We start from the raw sequence: 25,478 nt of genomic DNA, 5'->3' as shown, positions 1-25,478 counted from the left end.
TCCACCACCTGTATCCCAGTATTGGCAAACTTGATATCATCCATCGGACTGCAAAAACTATATTAGAGCACACTCCCGCGATTGCACGTATCCCACCTGCCAGCGTACATCTCCAGGACATTGCTGGTAAGAGGCACAGTGTGCTAAACCCACTCAAACTTTCCCCATGCCGCCGGGGTAGAGTGGTCCGTATTTGAGGGCTCTCCAGCGCTGCAGAGCGCAGCTTCATGCACCCACAGGATTACAAATAACAGACAATCTATATCCCACTCACTAATCTCTATCCATGTGCCGTCAGGGTAGAGTGGGACACATATAAGGAATCTCCAGTGCCACAGAGCGCACTGAATTCACTCACTTACCGGCACGTTGCCACGTGCAATATCTCTATCAGCCACGCAGACATTGCTGCTCAGCTCATAAGACATTGTATTCCACCCGACATAGCACGATCCCCGTGTATGCACCTATAGCGCTACCTATTATTTGCCTAACTGGGATACCAGCACCTATTACTTGTACATAAATTGGAAAATAAAATAGGCATAAAATGTATATCTACTACCAGTCTTATCGTGATAAGTCCGATGTAAAGGCCCAAAAAGGGCCCCCACAAAAACTATCACTATTGTTGTATTAATAAATTGTTAATTCAATCTAACTCACTGGATCTACATTATTATTTATATATATATAAAATCCAATGGCACAGCACTCCAGTAAAAAGGTGCAAATGTATTCACATATATCTCATAACGGCTGCGTTTCTGCTCCTATGGAGCCATTTTCAAGCCTGGTTTTCAAAAATGCAGAAACGTTGCTGTTATGAGATATATGTGAATAAATTTGCACCTTTTTACTGGAGTGCTGCTCCATTGGATTTTTTTATGGAATTGATGCCCTGATCAGGCTTCTGGACGCTGGCACCACCTTTTGTGGAACAGAGCTGTGCTGCAATCTTTTTCTATATTTCCTATAGATATATATATATATATATATATATATATATATATTTATATAATCATATATATTTGTTATACACCTATTGAAAGTGTACCCCCACTACATAATAGTATGGTAGGTTTACTTTGATTTAACCATGTGGATTATTTGTCTTTCAAATTTACTAGTATGTACCATAAACCCTTACAGAGGTACTATGAGTGGTGTCTCATTAGCATATTTCTCCTGTGTGCCATTGTTTTATTAAAGGGTAGAATACATCGGTTTCGGCATGGCCTTAGAATAGCTGCTACCATGTTACTGAATTATGAGCCAATAGATCCCTTCCAGATATGGAGCACAGAGAACACACTGCTCTCTAGTTGTTAAACTCTCCCCATACACTCCACATACAATGGTCATCCCAGAACCAATTAGCAGTTTCCCATAGAGATATGTATTCAACATACAATGGTTCCGAGGCCCCAGAACCAATTACCATTTTTACATAGACATATATACTCGACAAATGATGGTTTCAACATATGATGGTTCTCCTGGAACCAATTAATATCATATGTTGAGGGACCACTTTAGGAATACTGGTTGTAAATATACATTATATGGGTTAAAAAAAATTATAATAAATTATAATGCTTCTTTAAATTCTGTGAAACACACAGTGTTTTTAAAATACTACAAGTGTTATTTTGAAAACTTTGATATAGTTAGTATTTGAGTATATTTATTAAAATGGTGTGATTTATACAGACTTATATACCGTATATACTCGAGTATAAGCCGAGTTTTTCAGCACGATTTTTCGTGCTGAAAACACCCCCCTCGGCTTATACTCAAGTGAACTCTCCACCCGCAGTGGTCTTCAACCTGCGGACCTCCAGAGGTTTCAAAACTACAACTCCCAGCAAGCCCGGGCAGCCATCGGCTGTCCGGGCTTGCTGGGAGTTGTAGTTTTGAAACCTCCGGAGGTCCGCAGGTTGAAGACCACTGCGGCCTTCGACATCATCCACCCCCTCTCACCCCCCTTTAGTTCTGTACAGTACTCACCTCCGCTCGGCGCTGGTCCGGTGCTGCAGGACTGTCCGGAGAGGAGGTGGTCCGGTGGGATAGTGGTTCCAGGCTGCTATCTTCACCGGGGAGGCCTCTTCTAAGCGCTTCGGGCCTGGCCCTAGAATAGTCACGTTGCCTTGACAACGACGCAGAGGTACGTTCATTGCCAACGTACTTCTGCGTCATTGTCAAGGCAACGCCTCTATTCCGGGCCCCCGAAGTGCGGAGAAGAGGCGCCCCCAGTGAAGATAGCAGCCCGGAACCACTATCCCACCGGACCACCTCCTCTCCGGACAGTCCTGCAGCACCGGACCAGCGCCAAGCGGAGGTGAGTACTGTACAGAACTAAAGGGGGGTGAGAGGGGGCTGGATGATGTCGAAGGCCGCAGTGGTCTTCAACCTGCGGACCTCCAGAGGTTTCAAAACTACAACTCCCAGCAAGCCCGGGCTTGCTGGGAGTTGTAGTTTTGAAACCTCTGGAGGTCCGCAGGTTGAAGACCACTGAGGGCGGATGATGACAGGAGGATGATGAAGAGGGGTGTGGGAGGATGACAAGAGGATGATGAAGGGGGGGGTGGGATGATGAAGGGGGGTGGGGATGATGACAAGGGGATGATGAAGTGGGGTGGGGATGATGACAAGGGGATGATGAAGGGGGGGTGTGTGGGATGATTACAAGGGGATGATGAAGGGGGGTGGGGATGATGACAAGGGGATGATGAAGGGGGGTGGGGATGATGACAAGGGGATGATGAAGGGGGGATGTGTGGGATGATGACAAGGGGATGATGAAGGGGGGTGGGGATGATGACAAGGGGATGATGAAGGGGGGATGTGTGGGATGATGACAAGGGGATGATGACAGGTGATGATGATGAGGGTCTGGATGATGACAGGGGGGGATGATGTATTTCCCACCCTAGGCTTATACTCAAGTCAATAACTTTTCCTGGGATTTTGGGTTGAAATTAGGGGTCTCGGCTTATACTCGGGTCGGCTTATACTCGAGTATATACGGTAGTTATATTTACTTATAGTGGAATACTGGATAAATCAGTGCGTAAAATAATATTTTTGGGAAATTGATGTTAAACATGTCACCCTTCTAACGTTTTTAAAACTAGAGGACATAAAAAAATGTTATAACATGAAGTAGACTTATGGTAAATTTTAATTTTATTAACCAAGCCAACAAGCCCCTTCCATAGACTTGCACTGAAGGGGCATGGCATGACGTCACGAAAGGCGTGGCCGTGACATCACGACCCCCGCAGCCGGAACCCAGCTTTCAAGTATAATGTTCCGAACACTGGGGCAGTGGAGTACCCTTTAAATGATGCCAGTTAATCTGGTAGTATGTTTTTGGAATGTGGTAAAAACTATGATGGAATTGGCTTACACATATGAGAATATACTCTAGGCAATAGACTCTAATCATAAATACACATTAGCTTAAATGAACAATCTTCCAAGAACATTGTACTTATGGATATCCTTATTTACAGTTGTAACGCAGGAATGCAGCAGCTTTGCTCAAAGTGGTGGCCAATACTATACTTGATTGATAACTAATTCGGGACCATAGATACCAAGAAACAATTGGGCTATTATAGAATTTTAGAGTCTTTGCCTAAAAAAATAAATAAATAAATCTGCCGAAATTATCCTATTATTGTCCTTAAGTTGTCATCTTTTCTCAAGTTACTATAAATTCTGTTCTTTCAGTTCTTAATTTTATGATAGCTGTATGATTTTGACTACAGCTCCTACACAGGTGGTCTTTCACCTTTCTCAGACCTCTGAATTTGAAATTTCCCATTAATGTGAATCATCCCCTGCTGATAATGCTAAAAACTGGAGGCAGTTTTGCTTTTTAGTAGGCTAGGTGAAAAGCCTGCTATATTGATTTGTACATAACTTTCCCAGAAACAGATCATGCAAAGAAATCACTAAACAGAATTTGGATAACTTGAAAATAAAGAGGACGACTCAAAGACTTATATTTACCAGTTTCTGTTTTAGTAAATGGTTGTTTTTTTTATATTTATGGCTCTGCGATTAATAATTATAATATAGAATGTACATGCAATCAGTAATTCCGTTATGTAATGATAGGAGGAAAGTGTAATTTGTTCTTCTGAGGGGAGTCTGGCAGGCTGTCCCATAAGTGGATGTATCTACAGGTGTTTTAGGGGATCTACCCTACAATGGACACCAAAAGCGCTCAACAGACCTCATAGTGGGGTTTGTGGGGTTCCATCATGATGTTTGTTTGACAGCAAGAATGGATGCACTCTTTATACTGTGCTATTCTTTACATCAAGTATCACTCAATCTGCAACGGAGACTCCAACTCTGATGTGAACAAAGCCTTGGAAATAGAGGAGTGGAGATCTGATCAGTTATGGAAACAAAGCACAGTTAAATGTCCAACTATGAATCCCCTCCCGCCGCTGTAATGGTCCTTAATGTTTGCTGTCTGTAGGAAGTTGTCAGCACTCATCTAATTACAGACGAGTCTTATTATGCTCGGGTTTCTGCTCGCTTCTTTGCTTGTGCTGCTGTATAAAGATGCGTTGTTGGCAGTCATTTCCACAGTAATTGAGAGCCCTCTACTGCAAGATCTCAGCAAGTATCCTCCAGCCCGAGTCGTTTCCTTGTCTTCACATTGTGCTCCTGATGTTATCAATGGAGAGACTGTTACATAGAATTTACATCCATCACAATTACTATAATCATCAAGTTCAGACATTTAATCTGGCTGCATTGAGTTTTTTCTGCAAATGTTAAAGGGGATCTATTTCATATTGCCGATAAAAGATATGATACTTTGCTAAATGTGGTATAGAAAAAATGGGGTCTACTGTAGATGTACGCTTCTGTGTTATTGTGCATAAAGTGTTCACCACAGTAGATGCACAGGACTAATCAATTGAATTAATTTGATACAATGGAGCAACGCATTTTGGCATCAACATGCGCCTTCCTCAGGTAAAACATAAAACACCTCCCAGCTTCCTGGCTGATAAACACGTGAATTTGTGGTGCATAATGCTATTTACCACAGATGCACAAGTTTACCAGCTAGGATGCTGAGTTTTAAAGTATAAGTTCTCTAAAAGGAAAGGTTAGGCACCTAGCTAATATATTTTGTATTTCAGCTCTTCAATATATCACTCTCTGTTAAAGGACCACTCCAGTGAGGTGAAGCCCTGTTCCCAAGCAAATGTAAAATTATGATTCCACTGATATGATGCAGTGTTTGAGAATGTTTCATGCTGCTGTTGGTTCTGGCAACATGAACTGATGGAAGGTCCTCTTTTACAGCTAAGAGTTTGCTATTAGATTAGTTAGATCTTAATTCTAAACAATTACATTTAAAGATATACTAAAAGGGTGCAGAATGTTTGTTTATACAGTAGCACTTTATATGCTCATGTAGCTTCATGGCTTTCATTTATGGTAGAAGGCGTGACACTGTGATACATCTAAATCAGGAGTGGGAAATATTTTCTTTACCGAGGGCCATGTTGATATTTATGCGATCATTCGCGGGCCGTAAAAAAAGATCAACTTTAAAATTAGCCGCTATTTTTGGTTAAACATTAAATTAACTGCCCCCTAATGTGATGACTGGAACTACTTCTCTTTGGTGAGGCGTGTGATGTACCTGGTTTTAATGATGTAGCTACTCACAACTTTTTTTCAAAGTTTTCGTCTGTCAGTCTAGGGGTAGCTTGCCTCTTTAGGTAGTCCACCCCCCCCCCCCCCCCCATTGTATGTATCTTGCCTCTTGTATGTAGTATCTCCCTGTTTGTGGAGTTCCCCCTCCATATTGTACACCCCTGTATGTAGTTCACTCCCTGTAGTTAGGGACCCCTGTAGTCAGCTTGCCCCTGTAATTAGGACTCCCTGTAGTCAACTTTCCCCTTTAATTTTGACCCCCTGTAGTCAGCTTGCCCCTGTAATTAGGGCCCCCATGTAGTCAGCTTGCCCCTGTAATTAGGGCCCCCATGTAGTCAGCTTGCCCCTGTAATTAGGACCCACCTGTAGTCAGTTTGCCTATGTATTTAGGACCCACCTGTAGTCAGCTTGCTTCTGTAATAATGACCCCCTGTAGTCAGCAAGCCCCTGTAATTAGGACCCCCTCTAGTCAGCTTGCTTATTTATTTAGGACCCACCTGTAGTCAGCTTGCTTCTGTAATAACGAACCCCTGTAGTCAGCTTGTCCCTGTAATTAGGACCCCCCTGTAGTCAGCTTGCCCCTCTAATTAGGACCCCCCTGAAGTCAGCTTGCCCCTGTAATTAGGACCCACCTGTAGTCAGCTTGCCCCTGTAATTAGAACCCCCCTAGTCAGCTTGCCCCTGTAATTAGGACCCCCCTAGTCAGCTTGCCCCTGTAATTAGGACTCCCCTGTAGTCAGCTTGCCCCTGTAATTAGGACTCCCTGTAGTCAACTTTCCCCTTTAATTTTGACCCCCTGTAGTCAGCTTGCCCCTGTAATTAGGGCCCCCATGTAGTCAGCTTGCCCCTGTAATTAGGGCCCCCATGTAGTCAGCTTGCCCCTGTAATTAGGACCCACCTGTAGTCAGTTTGCCTATGTATTTAGGACCCACCTGTAGTCAGCTTGCTTCTGTAATAATGACCCCCTGTAGTCAGCAAGCCCCTGTAATTAGGACCCCCTCTAGTCAGCTTGCTTATTTATTTAGGACCCACCTGTAGTCAGCTTGCTTCTGTAATAACGAACCCCTGTAGTCAGCTTGTCCCTGTAATTAGGACCCCCCTGTAGTCAGCTTGCCCCTCTAATTAGGACCCCCCTGAAGTCAGCTTGCCCCTGTAATTAGGACCCACCTGTAGTCAGCTTGCCCCTGTAATTAGGACCCCCCTAGTCAGCTTGCCCCTGTAATTAGGACCCCCCTAGTCAGCTTGCCCCTGTAATTAGGACTCCCCTGTAGTCAGCTTGCTTCTGTAATTAGGACCCCCTGTAATCAGCTTGCTTCTGTAATTAGGACCCCAGCAGTCAGCTTGCTTCTGTAATTAGGACCCACCTGTAGTCAGCTTTCTTCTGTAATTAGGACCCACCAGTAATCAGCTTGCCCCTTTAATTAGGACCCACCTGTAGTCAGCTTCCCCTTTATTTAGGACCCTTTGTAGTCAGCTTACACCTGTAATTAGGATAACCCTGAAGATGGTGCGTTTTCACAGCACTCCGACAAAAACCACTGGTGTGCCAGATAAAATTTTGTGGCGGGTCAGTGGTTCCCCACCACTACGCCAAATTGACCCCATTGACTTATAATGGGGTTATTGGGGGTTCTACTTTATATGCTCTGATTTTGCTGGTAAATGTGTGAGAACCGAGAGTTTCTGAACAAGGGAACAGCACCTGAACTTTACTTGCATAAAACAAGAATCTTCCTTTTTAATTTCATGTTCAGTGATGATCCATTGCTCAAGGATCTGATCATCTGGGAATCTTGGCAGTACAGATAGCATTTGATAAATATTGTCTCACTGCTGGATACTCTGTTTGTTTTGTAAGGATCTAGAATCCTGGATTGGAGGTGGCATTACATCATGAGCATCCAAGTAACAAAAGAGAAGAAAAGACGCACTCACCCTCGATAGTTCACTTGCAAATTCTTTATTCGTCCCGCGTCTTGTGTGAACAAAGACAATCTGAGATCACAATCTCCACGGAGTGCAACGTGCAAAGCAGTGATAGCCCTAATATCACTCACCACCCGAACCTTCACTGACAGACTCCACGCTAGAGAGTGCACCATTATCTTAATACACAGGTGTGCCAAGGAGACATGGGCAGTGCAAAGTGTGACACTATTAGTGAATTATATCATGGGCGTTCATCTTCTTTACAATTTAGCCTACTCTGAGACTTTCTGAAGAGAATGTTAGGCAAAGCGTAGCAAGAGGCCTTAAAAAGTACCTGTCCCCAAATAAACTGTTCTAAACTAACTCAGGCTATGTTCCTTAACTACTCCTAACACTTCTCCCACCATTAAAAAATATTTCTGAGGTTTAACCCCTTAATGACGCAGGATGTAAATGTTCGTCCTGGTGCGGTGGTACTTAACGCACCAGAATGTACATTTACATCCTGTACATGACTGCGAGCATCGGAGCAATGCTCGGGTCATGCTCGGCAGTTCCTGGTTGCTGATAGCAGCCAGGGACCCGCCAGTAATGGCTGACATTCGCAATCGCGTGGATGTCTGCCATTAACCCCTCAGATGCGTGATCAATACAGATCACGGCATCTGCAGGAGTGCGGTCAGAAAAATGCATGATCAGATCACCCGCATCGCTGCCGCAGCGATCCGGTCATCTGTAATGGCGGACGGAGGTCCCCTCACCTGCCTCCATGTGCCTCTTGGCGTCTTCTGCTCTGGTCTGAGATTGAGCAGACCAGAGCAGAAGATAGCCGATAACACTGATCAGTGCTATGCCCTATGCATAGCACTGAACAGCATTAGCCATCAAATGATTGCTACAAATAGTCTCCTATGGGGACTATTAAAGTGTAAAAAAAAAAAAAAAAGTGAAAAAAAAGTAAAAAAATCCCCTCCCTCAATAAAAATTTCAAATGTCCATTTTCCCCAGTTTATCCCCAAAAAGTGTAAAAAATAAAAAAAGTCCAAAATTGATGCTTTTTTTTATAACATTTTATTTTAAAAAAATTGATAAAAAATGTATTAAAAGTTTTCTATATGCAAACGTGATATTAAAAAAAAGTACAGATCACGGCGCAAAAAATTAGCCCTCATACCGCCGCTTATACGAAAAAATGAAAAAGCAAAATAGTGGGATTTTAAACGCACTAATTTGGTTAAAAAGTTTGCGATTTTTTTAAGCGATGCAATAATAGAAAAGTATGTTATCATGGGTATTATTTTAATTGTATTGACCCACATAATAAAGAAAACAGGTCTATTTTACCGTAAAGTGAATAGCATGAAAACGAAACCTTCCAACATTTGCAAAATTGAGGTTTTCTTATCAATTTCCCCACACAACTAGTATTTCTTTGGTTGCGCCATACGTTTTATGGCAAAGGACAACTGGTCGCGCAAAAAACAAGTCCTCATACTAGTCTGTGGATGAAAATATTAAAGAGTTATGATTTTTAGAAAGTGAGGAGGAAAAAACGAAAACTTAAAAATAAAATTGTCTGAGTCCTTAAGGCCCAAATGGGCTGAGTCCTTAAGGGGTTGAAAAGTTCTGTATCTTACCTTCATTCTTACTCACATAGTGCTAGCTAGTGCAATCTCCCAGCAAGAGAAAGTGGGTGTTTCCCAGCAGGCATGACCTCACTGAAGCCTGCTGGGGGACCACTTCCACCCTCACATCGTTGCAGCACTGTGATGAATATAAGACCTCAAGCTCTGTGCATGTTTCAGTCTGTGTTACGATCAGTGAGGCTCTCCTTCAGCTGTCAGTCTGTGCAGCTTCCTGTGAGAATCTGTGGAGCTTTCACTTTCTGTGCAGCTGTCAATCAAGCTCAGTGCAGAGAAGCACTTTCTGAGTTTGGTCTCCTGCCAGGCCGGGAGGAGACCAAACTCACATTAATTGTGACAGGGAGCAGAACAGAGCCACTTAGTGGCTGTTTTTTCTATTACATTTTAAACATATTTATGTTGATAATTTTAAAAGCAAGTGAATGGGAAAGTGTCTGCTAATTACACAAAGAACACTATATTAAAAGTTTTATTTGGGGAACGGTACTCTTTATGCGCAGCATTTTGAAACATTTTACCCAAGTTATGCCATTTAGGAAAATGTTTTTCTGGTTATACGGAACCCTCAACACCTTGGCGTATATGTATCTTCCATCAGACAGACCAGACGGCAATCTTTGGTTCTACAGTAGATTAGATTATAGCTTTAGTGCTGTCAGCCCTGGAGGGAACATGTCTGTGCAGGATTCTGCCGTAGTAATATAGATCTGTATTTGTAGGTGTATATCTCCTCTTTTATTTTCCGCTGCTGGCGACTTCATGATTCTCAGATCCCAGGTCCTTACACTCCTGATGAATCCATCCTCATGTCCCTGTGATGTCCATCAATGTGTTCTGATGAGAAAATAGAAAAGCGAATAGAGCTGGAGAAAAAAAAAGAAAAACAGATGGTGGGAATTGACTGATTCTGGAATAACACTTAGAATACTGTCTGTATGATCAATGCTAGTTAGTATGAAATCCTACTGGTTCAGAGCCATCCATTAGGGGGCAGTATTATAATAGCTATACAACACAAATAGAGAAGCATAGCCGCACAGTCACATTTGTATTTTGATCTACTTGCTTCTCAGCATAATTTAAAAAACTAACAGGTTGCTAGTATACATTTTGATCAAAATGTACAAGCCTACGTCAAGGCCACCTAGTCAGAGTGGGTCCCTAACCTAACACTTGCGTAGCGCCGAGCGGCGTCAACTGCCTCCGAGACACCATTCCCACAGGGGGAACGACCCAGTGGCCAGGCAGCCCCACTGCTGCCCGACCAAGCCCCTGGCTTTGGGCCGCACCACCTCACGGACAAAGCATCATAGAAACACTGGTCGCCACAGAGCACCACACCAGTGTGAACACTTACCATGTGCTCCCTACCAGAGGGCTGGGAGAATGTAAGGAGGAAACCCCTATGCAATCTCCTGCTAATTAAACACACCTGGGCCGAATGGATGGAGTGGAGTGCTGGCCATGGGAGAAGGGAGAGACTACAAATGTACAACACAAACACAGCCGCACATTCACCATTTGTAATTTGATCTAATTGCTTCTCAGCATAATATAAAAAACTAACAGGTTGTTAGTATACAGTTTGATCAAAAAGTACAAGCCCACTCGCCACGTCAAGGCCACCTAGTCAGATTGAATCCCTAACCTAACACTGGCGTAGCACTGGGCAGCGACCACTGCCTCCAAGACACCATGCCCACAGGGGGAACAACCCTGTCTGGGCATGCTGGGAGTTGTAGTTATGCAACAGCTGGAGGCACCCTGGTGGGGGATATGCGTATGAGGTACATAAACAATACAGCACTTCCCCATGCGATGTTAACAAGCACCTATCAGACAGCGCGGCTTAGGGTATCTAAAACAGCCCTAAGTTTATTGGAACCACAGTGCCCATTTAACTTCTGCCACTTCTCTCTGCAGCTCATACAAAATCCATTTTGTATAAGGGGCAACTTGTTAACTTTATTGTCTGTAATACACCAAATATCTTCTGTCTGGTATTGTTCTCCATCAAATGACCTCCTCTATCTGATTGGTTGCTATGGATACTGACTATTCTTTTCAATCCCATATAAACCATAGTAGTGGACTCCGGTGTCGTCGTACTCTAGCGGCCCCATTAATGAACCCATATCAGTATTTTTTCTCTATTCGGTTTCTGCGGTGTCATAATTAACATCCCGGTGTAACAGGGCTTTAATAACTCTCTTTTCTTTGCCGCCGGCAGCAAAACCGTCTGGGGCAGCTGCAGATCAGCTGTGATTTCTTATTACATTTTACATTATTCAGGTAGAACATTAGGCTTCCGCTTTTGTTAGTAATCTGCACTACAAAATAAAAATCTTATTTTATGGATAATAAAACATTGCTTCTAGCAGTGCATAAATATGTGATACACTGTAAGCTTCGACCATGATTTTTTAAGCATAAAAAAAAAAAAAAAAAAAGATGTTCCCAGCAGGGACCCGAACCTCTCCCTCCCTTCCCCCACTTGGTTGCAATGAGATCTCATTGTAAACACTGGTTATGACAACATAATCAGAGCTAAACAGGCTTGGAGTGAGTTGATATTATTTTCTGTCGCTGCCTTTTCTGGTTCGTTTGTAGCTCTGGGTCACAGACTTTTTATTGCTTTTGACAAATGTGCCTGGAAAAGGCTCTGGTTCCCCGTCTGCCAAGCTATTTTTGGCAGGTAGTGCAACCGCAGCTTCTAATGAGATTATTTAGAAGTTGTATTTAAATGTGAGCATTGGAATGTGAGCAGCGGTTTCCAGGACTGAGGCATTCACTTTAGGCTTTACATTGATTACATTTTTCTTTTTGCTGCCTGCATGTAAAAAAAAAGTTGTGTCAGAGCTTCGCCAACAATTTCTGATATCTATGTTCCACGTATTACAATCGGTTAACCCCTTAAGGACCCAGCTCATTTTCACCTTAAAGGGGTACTCCGGTGGAGTTTTATTTTATTTTTTAAATCAACTGGTGCCAGAAAGTTAAACAGATTTGTAAATTACTTCTGTTAAAAAAAATCTTAATCCTTCCAGTACTTATTGGCTGCTGAATACTACAGAGGAATTTCTTTTCTTTCTGGAACACAGAGCTCTCTTCTGAATCACAAGCACAGTGCTCTCTGCTGCCGTCTCTGTCCATTTTAAGAACTAATAATTCATCAGTGCGCCTGATGAAGCGCACTGGCGCGAAACGCGTTGCATGTTGGGAATAAAGCTCATTGCTTCAACTGTTGCCTGGTCCCTCAGCGCCCTACTATCCACTGGTCTGGAGGTCGTTGGTTTTTTATTGCTTTTATTGTGGAGTGGCAGCAGAGGGTTCTGCTTCATGCTATCATCCAAGTTGTGCTGGCATTTGCACAACTTACATTGGTAAGTGCTCTATTATTATTAGCGTTCCCACATATGTTATTTATTGCACCATGGAGCGCTCCTTTTTGTCTTTTTTGTAGTACATTTTAAGAACTGTCCAGAGTAGGAGAAAATCCCTATAGCAAACATATGCTGCTCTGGACAGTTCATAAAATGGATAGAGAGGTTAGCAGAGAGCACTGTGCTTGTGATGTCAGCAGAGAGCACTGTGTTCCAAAAAGAAAATAATTTCCTCTGTAGTATTCAGCAGCTACTAAGTACTGGAAGGATTAAGATTTTTTAATAGAAGTAATTTACAAATCTGTTTAACTTTCTGGCACCAATCGATTTAAAAAAAATAAAAATAAAAGAAAATCCCCATAGCAAACATATGCTGCTCTGGACAGTTCCTAAAATGGACAGCAGAGGTCAGCAGAGAGCACTGTGGTCATGACATCAGAGGAAATGCATTTCTTTTTTGGATTTCTCTTTAATATACAGCCCCTAAAAAGTACTGGAAGGATTAAGATTTTTTTTAATAGAAGTGATTTACAAGTCTATTTAACTTTCTGGCACCAGTTGATTTAAAAAAAAAAAGTTTTCCACGGGAAAACCCCTTTAAATGGGCACTGTCAGAATCAAAAACGTTACATCTTGGCAAATAAATAACCATTTATATACAATTCATACAACGGTGTATATTCCTTTTCTATAATTATAAATCATGGCTTATAAAAAAAAGACCACTAGGTGTCCACATACCATCCAGATCATAATAAGTACCCCTTTAAATTCTACTTTTAGCTATTAACATGACTTTATGGATAAACAGACAAGTCAGTAATAATGACTGTGCTCAGTATATATATGTCTATGTTCACATTCAGATTTTGAGCCTCAAAAAAGCAAAAATGTTAATATTTTAACAAACACGTTTTACTATTGAGTTCAATAAAATGCAATAGGAGAAATACAGCCTTTGGGAGCATGTATAGGCTAATTTACAACTGCATAATACTTAATGTGCATATAGCCCGTTTTTTTTTTTTTTGTGTGTTTTTTTATTTGTTTTTTTTTTTTTATAGATATTGCACTGTTTCTTAGTTTTTCCGACATTCATTCCAATCATTTAGGCTGGTCCACAGTTACCAATATTTTCATTGTGTGCTTGTTGCCTAAAGGTTTAGTTTCCAGCAGAATATATTGCTGGATATTGTTCCTATTTTACTCCTCTTGAGAGTAGACGGGCATCATCTCCCTGTGCACTCCCAATGGCAGTGTGCAGGTGAAAAAGACAGCTCTCACTCTTACAATCGATCGTATTTTCTGCCGTATACTATCTTTATAATGTATTCACAATATCAAAGTGACACAGAGTTTTTTTGTTTTTTATAGATTGGTTGTTCATCCACTGTTTATGGTAAAGTGGACCCTGTACAGAAGTTTTGTTTGTTTATCTGTATTTTTTTTTTATTATGTACCAGATAAAATTATGCAAAATCTTTTGGCAGGAAAAAGGTGTGTACACAATGGGGTTTATTTACTAACGTGATCCCGACTCTTTTTTCTCAGGTTTTGCGCCCAAATTGGGTCGCACGTTCCATGCGACACAATTTGCGACCCAAAAAAACCAAAACCCTCCAGTTTACAAGAAAAAAACGAAAGGGGGCATGGTCAAGGGAGAATATGGGCATGGCCCCGACAAAAGGGGCGCGTCCCCCATAGTTTTGAAAAATCCTGACATATTTTACTAAGGTTTCCACAGAAAATGTGGTGGATTTGAGCTGGGAAAAACCCGACAGATCAGAACGGTTGTAAAAAAAAAAGCAAAACGTAGGGAAAAGTGCAAAATGTAGGGAAACCTTAGTAAATACCTTGGGAAAATACCTGTTGGAAATCAAAACCCACAAAGAAACCTACACTCCACTATTAGTAAATAAACCCCAATATGTATATCGTTCAACTAGTCTTACATGGGTGCTCCGGCCAATTGAAATGACATATTATTTGCTGCATTTATTGAAGTTGTACAACTGTCAAATGTACATTGATCAAATATTCTGAAGGCATACCCATGTTTTCCTGTATGAGCAGTCCGCCAGAAGTATCGTAGTTCTTGTGATTCCTGGTAGCCGCTCCGGCAGCCATTTTGGGCTCAGTATGTCACTGTGACTTGGACACTAGGGCCATTTATGTGATGTTTATGTTAAAAAATAATATAAATGATAACATGTATTGCAATCTAACAAAAATGATATATAATGATCTATTAGAAAATTGTCATATATATATATGTTCAGGGAATACCAAGATACAATGGACCAGAAAGAGGTAACTCCCTTTTACCTTTCCCATTCTTTCACACCGGACCCCCCCTCCCCATTTCGTTGTTGTTTTTTTTTTATATGGTCTGTCCTTGTCGAACACTGCAACAACTATCTAGACTACATAAAAACACCCAGGTTTACACATCCAAGGTCGCTCTATATCTTTTCCTTTTATTATTCGTTTAATCGCTTTAGACCTAAAATACTATTTTACAGTTATTGAACAATGGTATTTTTCTATGTATGATTTTTTCCTGGATGATTCTGCAGCTTTACTCTGTTTTTCCTGTAAAATCAAAATCAATAAAATTTGATTTACCTTTAAAAGAGCCATAATATTTAAAACTACAGTCCTAAGCTTTATGTGCCGTGTAGTTTAAGAATAGGTTAAACTACCTTTCTTTTTTCCTGTATCTTAGTTTCTCAATGATTCAAGATGGAGTGCAGATGTAATTTTTACTGAAAGGAACTTTCTTCTTTGTTCATTGTCACCCCCTGGTGAATAATAAACTCTGAGCTGCTAAAAGGAATGGTTTGATGATAGGTTGCCATACATATTTTCCATTTGTTCTGTATCTCAGTAAAAAGTATATTTATTTTTTTTAACTAAAGGATTATGCTTAAATGGGCACTGTCATGATATGAAAAAATTGATATGTTGTAGTACTTAAGTACTACAACATATCTCTATTATACTTTAATTTAAAAAAGTGATTTTAAACCAGTTTAAAATCACTTTTAAATTCGGCCACTAGGGGTCGCCCTCCTAGTGTCAGAATGCATTCGGCAGTGACGTCACTACAGAATTTCGACTCATTTAAGCCTGGCAATGAGTCGAAATTCAGTCACTGCGGTGCTCGCTCCCACCTGTCAAACAGGCGAGAGCGAGCACGCTGATAGCTGGGGCTGCGCGCATTGGCCAGCTCCACTGGCCTCGCGCGTGGCCCGCCCGCCCCCGTTACCCTGTCCGGAGGCAGCGTGCGCACTCATTGCTGCGCTGATCCTCCGGATGGGTAAGTCTGATAAATATATATGTTATATACATCTGGCATGAGTGTTATTTATCTATTAGGATGCCTCCAGCTGTTCCACAACTACAATTCTCAGCATGGCCTGACAGCTAATAGCAATCATGGCATTCTGGGAGTTTTAGTTGGGAAACAGCTGGAGGCACCCTATTAGAAAAAGAACACTCATGCATAGACGATGTGAGGGCGGAAGCAAGCGCCCAGCAAGGCGTCAGTGACATCACGACTGTTGGGAAGCGCTGCTTCCTGCCCTGCTTTATAGAGCAGATTTATAAGCACTAAATCTGCTCTATTAAAGCGATTAAAGGGGGTTAGGGCTAGATTACTACTAGGTAGGGACATATTAGAGTATATAGTAGAATACTGCTTTGATATTCATAAATTTAACTACTAGAACACTGCCCCCTCTGTAAAAGAATATCGGTACAAGAATACTTCTCCCTAAGAACAAGAATATAACTGTTAAAATACTGCTCCTATACACAGGAATTTAACTACTATAATACTTCCCTCTGTGTTTACAAGAATAACACTAGAATGCTGCCCCCCTGTGTACATGATTAACACAACTAGAATACTTCTCCCGATGTACAAAAATATAACTACTATGATATTATTTTTAAAGGTTTAATGCATTGGCTTAAATTACACTATAAAGTGTCATGTGAATCTAGATCTGTCTATGGTTCCAGTGTTCTATGTATATTCATTAGCTACCTCGCTCTGTCATTATGTCAGGGACTGTACATTACGCAGCCTATCTGGCTCTGTGATATCAAGGACTTCTGATTGGCCAGATATTCCCCCCAAAGGCAGTGACTGTTTCAGGGAATATGAGTGATGCTGGCATCTTCAGTGGACCTGATTCTTCACATTGAGTCCTATTCAATGGTACATACCCCTGTGTGCTCCACAAACCTTATATTGAAGTGACTTAAGAGTCTTAAACATTTTTATATAAACCTCCAGTTTTTGCTTTCGTGTTTATTTTATGTAGCAAATAAATTGTGATTGCATTTAAATTGGTTGGTGGAACAATGGCAATGGTTTCATTCATTTAATAATTGATTAGGGAAATAAGTGAGATGTGTTTACGCTCTATTTCCAGATTTTAGCCTTATGCGTAGTCACCCATTCAGAGATGCTTAGCATTCACTGTCCATATGTATACATACCAGAAAATATTGGAAATGCAAGAAAATAAGACTAGAGTGTTATCTGAAACCTGAGTTCTATTAATATTACTAGATAAACACCACCAGTGTGGAGGCATTTGGCCTCCATTGAGGTGGTAAGCTGCTGGTATTCCTTTTTGTTTTAATTGCATACTAAAATGCAGCAAACTGTCCTTTCCAATACTGTGGGCTATAATACAGTATGCAATGGCCAATCAGAATGTTCATAGCTGTTTAAATGCTGTTATTTGAATGACCCTCTCTCCATGTGTAACCCTTAAAGGAGTTCTCCGGCAAAAATTAACTTGTCCCCTAACCCCAGCGATCAGACCCCCCACGATCACTAGGAGGGGACCTCCGTAGTTTGTGGTCTACTGGTAGACAGCACGCGCTTCTTTCATTTTTATGGGAGTGCTGATGATGGCCTAGAGCTGTACCGTATAGGAATAAATAGCTGTGTAGGACTGAATGGAGCACCTGCCATCTGCAGCATGCACTCCTTACTAATGAGTGAGCTGGTCAGGTCCCGGTGATCGCGGGGGGCCCCAGCGGTTGGACCTCCCTCGATCAGCTACTTATCCCCTATACTGTGCATAGGGGATAAGTTATTTTTTGCCGGAGATCTTCTTTAAGGACCTGGCCTATTAAAACCTTAAAGGGGTGTTCCAGGCTGCAGGGTTTTTATACACAGAGCAACAATATAACTCTAATCCCACACCCTAAATATATATCACTAGCTTCTTTTATCACATGCTCCCTATGTGCTCCTCAGCATGGGAAAAGTGAGGAAAGCTTCAGCCTCAATCCATGGGAGTAGATGACTATAGTTCCCATCATGCTTTGCTGCTATCTACTCCAGACTGTTCTCCTCTTGTATTCCCCTGGCTCTTGCTTAGCTTCCGGCCTCTTGTGCACCCTCATTGCTGAGTGTCTTTATCATTAGTTAATGTGTTGCTTAGTGCACGTGGGATGTTCCTAAACCCCAAGTGTATCCTGACATCCAGCCCACTTCCTCCTTCATCCGGCCTGCCTTATGAATATTCATATCCCTCCTTCTTCCTCCTTTCAGAAATTACTGGACATGCACTACTTCCAGGGTAATGTTGATGCTGCTTATACAGTGATCCCTCAACTTACAATGGCCTCAACATACAATATTTTCACCATACAATGGTCTTTTCTGGACCATTAACTTGAAACCAGACTCAACATACAATACTACGTACAGTCCAGATCTGTGAAACGTGTCAATGGCTGGAAGAACCGACCAATCGGAATAGGCATTTACTGGTAAAACACCTGTATTACAGAAGCATATGCACTGAATTTCTGTCTGGTAGCGCCTCCCTACAGTACAGGGAGGGTACTACATGTTCTGTACTACTTATTACTTGTGCAGGGTTAGCTGCTCCTTTGGACACCATTTAAGGGTGGCTCCATTTTACTTTTTTAGGACACTGTGTGTACTGTACAGGAACCCAAATAAGCTCCTGTGGTCTACATAAACTGATTTACAGCTCCTTTATTACTTATTTATGTTAAGTCCTTACTTTTTTCAATTTTTGGATGAAATTTTGGTGGCTTCAGAACCAATTACCAGGTTTCCATAAAGTTATGGTCTCAACATACAATGGTTGTCCTGGAACCAATTAATATTGTAACTTGAGGGACCACTGTATAGTCAAAGATGGACATGGCTGTGAAATAGTGCCGCAAGCTGCTTCTTGGTGTACCCTGAAAGCGGTGCATGCGCAGTAATTGCAGAAGAGCAGAAGGAGGGATATAAATATTAAATCCGGACAGTTTTAGTTTTTTTTTTGTTAGTTTTTTTTAGTATAAACAGTCATGGCCGTAAATGTTGGCACCCCTGAAATTTTTCTAGAAAATGAAGTATTTCTCACAGAAAAGGATTACAGTAACACATGTTTTGCACATGTTTATTCTCTTTGTGTGGATTGGAACTAAACCAAAAAAGGGAGGAAAAAAAGCAAGTTGGACATAATGTCACACCAAACTCCAAAAATGGTCTGGACAAGATTATTGGCACCCTTTCAAAATTGTGTAAAAATAAGATTGTTTCAAGCATGTGATGCTCCTTTAAACTCACCTGGGCCAAGTAACAGGTGTGGGCAATATAAAAATCACACGTGAAAGCAGATAAAAAGGAGAGAAGTTCACTTAGTCTTTGCATTGTGTGTCTGTGTGTGCCACACTAAGCATGGACAACAGAAAGAGGAGAAGAGAACTGTCTGGGGATTTGGGAACCAAAATTGTGGAAAAATATCAACAATCTCAGGGCTACAAGTCCATCTCCAGAGATCTAGATTTGCCTTTGTCCACAGTGCGCAACGTTATCAAGAAGTTTGCAACCCATGGCACTGTAGCTAATCTCCCTGGGCATGGACGGAAGAGAATAATTGATGAAAGAGGTCAACGCAGGATAGTCCGGATGGTGGATGTGCTGCCTTTTTAGGTTAACTGCATTATAATGATAGGTTGTGTAGTGTACCACTGCCATCTAGTGGCAGAAGTTAATATCAGCTTTACTTACATAGATAGTTTATACAGACAGGAAGTGACCTTTGTTCCAGGAAGCTCTTCCACCATCTTGAGGCACTCTTCCACTGGGCAGGCAGCATGTATCTATCTCTCCCATGAGGTTTGGGACATCATCACCTGTAAGTGCCTTTCTGCTTAGTTATTTGTCATTTATGCTAGGCTAATGATTCCATGTGTACTGATATGTTGTTATTGTATTGTATTGCAGTTTCACAGATTAAAATAAAGTTGGAGTCCTCTGGTGGACAATACAAGCATGGGCTTCTGTTTACTGGAGTCTCTAACAAGTGTTTAGCTGTCCGTTTAGAACCACACATAGTCAGTGTTTTGAGAGCGGAATAGTGAAAAGGTGATAGCACAACAAGCCTGGAGATAGTAGTTGCTGCACAGACAGAATGAGTCTAAGATCAGGAAGTCAGTATAATGCTGAAGATCAGCTACCCGGGACACATCAAGGCAGGGAGAGCGCGCCAAGTGTCCAGCAGGATGATGTACGCTCACGCTCATCTAGATCAGCAAGGTCCAGTCAGATTTCATCAGCAAGTGCCCTTTTTGCCAGGGCTCGCGCCAAAGCAGAGGCTGCTCGCGTTCAGCTAGAATTTGCTGAGAAAGAGGCTGCCATTATGAAGGAAAGATCAGAGAAAGAGGCTGCCATTATAAAAGAAAAAACTGAACAGGAAGCAAAGTTGCATATTCTTCAACGTCAGTGTGCAGCCGCTGCTGCAGCAGCAGAAGCAGCAGCTTATGCGGATATTGAGCGGTCTGGAATGGAATCTATCCATGAAGGCCCAGATGTGCCCGAGAAACCGCTTTCCTCTGCAGAACGCACTAGGGCGTATGTCCAAGATATTTCAAGTGGCAGCTCAACAATACCGTTTCTCAATCCAAAGTCAGCTGAATTTAAACCAAAACCATCAGTACTCCTGAGCGCACGAAAACAAACCCATGAGGCTGGCAGTACCAGAGTGATAAAAGAAGAATCCTCACCGCAGCAACCCAAACACCAGAGCATGCAAGACGTCACTAAATATCTTTTCCGTAAAGAAATGGTTAATACAGGCTTCCTCAAGTTTGATGACTGCCCAGAAAATTACTGGGCATGGAAGGCTTCTTTTCTGAATGCAGTCAAAGACTTGGACTTAACAGCAGCTGAGACGCTAGACCTGATGGTAAAGTGGCTTGGGTCTGAGTCTGCAGAGCATGCAAGAAGGATGCGCAGGATACACCTATTTAACCCTTCAGTAGGACTCGATATGGCCTGGCAAAGGCTAGAAGAAAGATATGGATCACCAGAGGCAATTGAAGGTGCTCTGATGAAAAGATTGGAGTCTTTCCCTAAGCTAAACAGCAAAGACAATTTAAAACTGCAAGAGCTGGGTGATATTCTTTGGGAAGTCCAGTGTGCCAAAGAAGAAGGTTATTTAAGGGGACTTGCACATTTAGATACTGCCAACGGTACTAAGCCTATAGTGGAGAAACTACCTCACCACCTGCAAGAGAAATGGGTGAGTGTTGGAGCTAAATACAAAGAAGAACATGGTGTCCCCTTCCCCCCTTTCTTTGTGTTTTCTAGGTTTGTACAGCAGCAAGCTAAGATGAGGTGCGATCCCAGTTTTTCCTTCATCACCAGCAGCCAACTGCCTAAGGCAGAAAAGCCACCTAGATCCTACAATAGGACTTCAGTGATCACCCACAAGACAACAGTTCCCTCTGAGGACCCAGGAGATTCAAGCAGCTACAAGGTAAACACCTTTGAAGGCCCTGACAGACTTTGCCCACTTCATAAAAGGCCCCATCCTCTAAACAAGTGCAAAGGGTTCAAAAGTAAACCTATGAAGGAAAGGTTAGCCTTTCTTAGACAAAACGGCATATGCTTCAAGTGTTGTGAATCCACCAAACATATAGCTAAAGACTGCAAAATACAAGCAAATTGCTCAGAATGTGGCAGTGACAGACACATCTCAGCTCTGCACCCCAATACTTTGCATCAACTATTAGAGGTCACTGAAACCCCAAAAGATGAGGGCAGGGAGCTAAAAGATAAATCAGCTATCCCAGTAATGTCCAAATGCACTGAAATCTGTGGTGACAGTACAAATCCACGCTCATGTTCCAAGATCTGCCTAGCAACAGTGTACCCCACAGGGAAAAGAGAAAAGGCAGTAAAGATGTATGTGGTTCTGGATGAACAAAGTAACAGGTCGCTGGCAAGGTCAGACTTTTTTGATGCCTTCAACATTACATCAAGTGCAGTTCCATACACCCTAAAGACATGTGCAGGAGTGATAGAAACTTCAGGGAGAAGAGCTACTGACTTTACTATTGAGTCTCTTGACAAGAGGATCCATATCTCACTTCCCACTTTGATAGAGTGTGATATGATACCAGATGATAAATCAGAGATCCCTACACCAGAAGTGGCCCTTCATCATCCTCATCTTAATGCAATATCTCACCTTATTCCAGCTGTCCAGACAGACGTCTCTATTCTTCTACTTCTTGGAAGAGACATTCTACAGGTGCATAAGGTACGCCAACAAATTAATGGACCATTTAATGCCCCCTATGCGCAAAGACTTGACTTGGGGTGGGTTATAGTAGGAGAAGTTTGTTTGGGAGCAGCTCATCGGCCTGACAGTGTCAACACTTCTAAGACATCTGTGTTAACAAATGGACGCACGTCCCTTCTCAGTCCATGCCAAAACAGCTTTGTTGTTAAAGAAACCCTAAAACCATACTGTGGCTCTCCTTCCAGTTATGATAGGAATATTAGTAGTGGTCTGAAGACCGACAATTTAGGGAACTCAGTGTTCCAGAAGACAAAAGATGATGACAAACAAGCAATGTCCATAGATGATCAAACCTTTCTCCACATCATGGATAAAGAGACTTTCCAAGATAAGAACAACAATTGGGTAGCCCCTTTACCTTTTCGCAAACCAAGGTGTTATTTACCTAGTAACAGAGAGCAAGCCATGAAGCGCTTAAACACACTACGCAAAACTTTGCAAAGAAAGCCTGAAGTGAAAAAAGACTTTACAGAATTTATCAAAAGGATGCTGGACAATAATCATGCTGAATTAGCACCATCACTGGATAAAGGTAAAGAACACTGGTATCTGCCAATGTTTGGCGTTTACCATCCACACAAGCCAGATCAAATAAGAGTTGTGTTCGATTCCAGTGCTCAACAGGAAGGCATTTCACTAAATGATGTACTGCTGAGTGGCCCAGACCTAAATAACACACTTCTGGGTGTCCTCTTACGCTTCAGGAAGGAGCCTATTGCCTTCACAGCTGATGTGCAACAGATGTTTTATTGTTTTCTAGTGAGAGAGGACCATCGAGACTACCTGCGTTTCCTGTGGTACAAGGATAACAACATAGATAAAGAGGTAACAGAGTGCAGAATGAGAGTACATGTTTTTGGTAATAGCCCTTCCCCCGCTGTTGCCATATATTGTATGTGGAAAGCTGCCCAGAAAGGTGCAGAACGTTATGGTCAAGATGCCAAGCACTTTGTGATGAGACATTTCTATGTAGATGACGGACTTGCTTCAGCGAACACACCTGAAGGAGCAGTTAACATTCTCAACAAAGCAAAACAAATGCTGGCAGAGTCTAATCTGCGACTACATAAGATTGCCTCTAACAGCAAACAAGTCATGGAAGCTTTCACCGCAGAAGACAGAGCTAAAGACCTCAAAGACCTTTGCCTGGGAACAGACACCCTTCCATTGCAGAAAAGTCTAGGCCTAAGCTGGGATCTAGATAAAGACTGTTTTGTGTTTCAGGTTTCTTCAGCAGAAAAGCCATTCACAAGAAGAGGGATCCTATCCACTGTTAACAGTCTCTACGACCCTCTCGGGTTTGTGGCACCAGTCACCATAAAAGGTAAGGCCTTAGTTCGTGAACTATCAAGTGGAGAAAGTGAGTGGGATGCCTTACTTCCACAAGAAAGACTCCATGAGTGGGTCCAATGGACAGAGTCTTTACAAGCCTTACAATGTTTACAAATATCCAGGTGTTATGTACCTCTTTCATTGTCACAGGCCTGCAAAAAAGAACTGTACATCTTTTCAGATGCATCTGTTATAGCAATAGGTGCCGTTGCTTACTTGAAGGTAAGCGATGTAGGAAATGTCTGCCATGTTGGATTTGTTATGGGAAAATCCAAGCTAAGTCCTAGGCCAGCACACACAATCCCACGTCTAGAGTTATGTGCAGCTGTACTAGCGGTTGAACTGTATGAGCTAGTGAGAGACGAGATAGACCTAGACCTAGATGCTGTGAAATTCTTTACAGACAGTAAAACAGTCCTAGGCTATATCTGCAACACTACAAAGAGATTCTTTTTATATGTTTCTAATCGGGTGAACAGGATCAGACAAACAACACGTCCAGAGCAATGGTTCTATGTGCCCTCAGAACAAAATCCTGCAGATTATGCTACCAGGCCTACACAGATAGCTTGCCTTCAGAACTCTATATGGTTTTCAGGGCCAACTTTTCTGTATCAGACGGCTGTAGATAGTCCTGACACCAATGTTTACCCTTTAGTGGAGCCCGAAGCTGATCCTGAAATTAGGTCAGAAGTAGTAAGCTTCAGTACTAAAGCCCTTGACGCTAGACTGCAGCCACATCGTTTTGTAAGATTTTCGGACTGGAAGAGACTGAACAGGGTTATAGCGAAGTTAATCCATGTTACCAAAAGCTTCCAAAAGAAACCTAATGATGATCAACCTGGAAGTTGGAGAGTTTTCCATGAAAGGGTTAGTTTAGAAGAACTTTCACTAGCCAAGAGAGTTATAATTTCTTCTGTACAGCGCACATGTTTCAGGCAAGAATATGACTGTATTGAACAGCAAAAGATGCTTCCTAAACATAGCCGTCTTACAAAACTAAGTCCCTTTATAGATCAATATGGACTATTGAGAGTAGGTGGCCGTTTATCTTATGCCATGCTGTCAGATGAGGAGAAACAGCCTGTCATCATTCCTCACGATCACGACATTGCTACCTTGATCATAAGATATTATCACAGTCAAACAGTACACCAAGGGCGACACATTACTGAAGGTGCAATCAGAGCTGCAGGATTCTGGATTCTTGGTGGAAAACGTCTAGTGTCTGCAATCATTCACAAATGTGTCGTATGCCGTAAGCTCAGAGGGAGATTTGAAAGCCAAAAGATGGCAGAATTACCAAAAGATAGAGTCAATCCTGAACCTCCATTCACTAGTGTGGGTGTTGATGTGTTTGGTCCCTGGGAAGTTGTAACACGCCGAACTAGAGGAGGCAGCGCTGACAGCAAACGCTGGGCTGTTCTTTTCACGTGTCTTTCTATAAGAGCAGTGCATATAGAATTGATTGAGTCCATGTCAGCATCCAGTTTCATCAATGCTCTGAGAAGATTCTTTTCTGTTCGTGGTCCGGCTAAGTTGATTCGCTCAGATAGAGGTACGAACTTTGTAGGAGCATGCAAGGAGCTGCATATATGCTCAAATGATGCAGAACTTCTAGATTATCTCCAAGACAAAGGATGTACATGGCTCTTTAACACTCCACACTCATCTCACATGGGAGGTGCTTGGGAGAGATTAATTGGTGTGGCTAGACGAATTTTAGATGCAATGTTGCTCCAATCCAAACCCACTCACCTGACTCATGAGACTTTGAGTACTTTCATGGCAGAAGTTATGGCCATCATTAATTCAAGACCTTTGGTACCAATATCTACAGATCCAGATAACCCAAC

General features: G+C 42.0%; 2 protein-coding genes across 3 annotated transcripts in view; both read left to right on the top strand.

Moving 5' to 3' along the window:
* PEPD (peptidase D) overlaps window positions 1-25,478 on the top strand; it is a 339,112-nt gene that overhangs the window by 223,572 nt on the left and 90,062 nt on the right. The window lies entirely within an intron of this gene.
* On the top strand, window positions 19,761-23,068 carry LOC130276423 (uncharacterized). Of its 2 annotated transcripts, none has more exons than XM_056525788.1 (3): window positions 19,761-19,839; window positions 19,929-21,462; window positions 23,051-23,068. In XM_056525788.1, the coding sequence occupies exons 2-3, from the start codon at window positions 20,116-20,118 to the stop codon at window positions 23,051-23,053; spliced, it is 1,350 nt and encodes a 449-aa protein (XP_056381763.1). In that variant the 5' UTR covers window positions 19,761-19,839; window positions 19,929-20,115; the 3' UTR covers window positions 23,054-23,068. The 2 variants fall into 2 exon arrangements, with proteins under 2 accessions (XP_056381763.1, XP_056381762.1); XM_056525787.1 differs by lacking the exon at window positions 23,051-23,068 and adding an exon at window positions 22,187-22,453.

This window comes from Hyla sarda, chromosome 6, assembly GCF_029499605.1.
Source record: "Hyla sarda isolate aHylSar1 chromosome 6, aHylSar1.hap1, whole genome shotgun sequence".
In the NCBI taxonomy this organism is placed as follows: domain Eukaryota; kingdom Metazoa; phylum Chordata; class Amphibia; order Anura; family Hylidae; genus Hyla; species Hyla sarda.
Note: the sequence above shows the minus strand (reverse complement) of the source record. Positions and strands in the feature narration are given on the sequence as shown.

Coding starts and splice junctions, on each gene's coding strand:
- LOC130276423 (XM_056525787.1), top strand. CDS start 20,116: ATGAGTCTAAGATCAGGAAGTCAGTATAATGCTGAAGATCAGCTACCC. Junction 21,463..22,186: donor GAGATTCAAGCAGCTACAAG/GTAAACACCTTT, acceptor ACCTTATTCCAG/CTGTCCAGACAGACGTCTCT.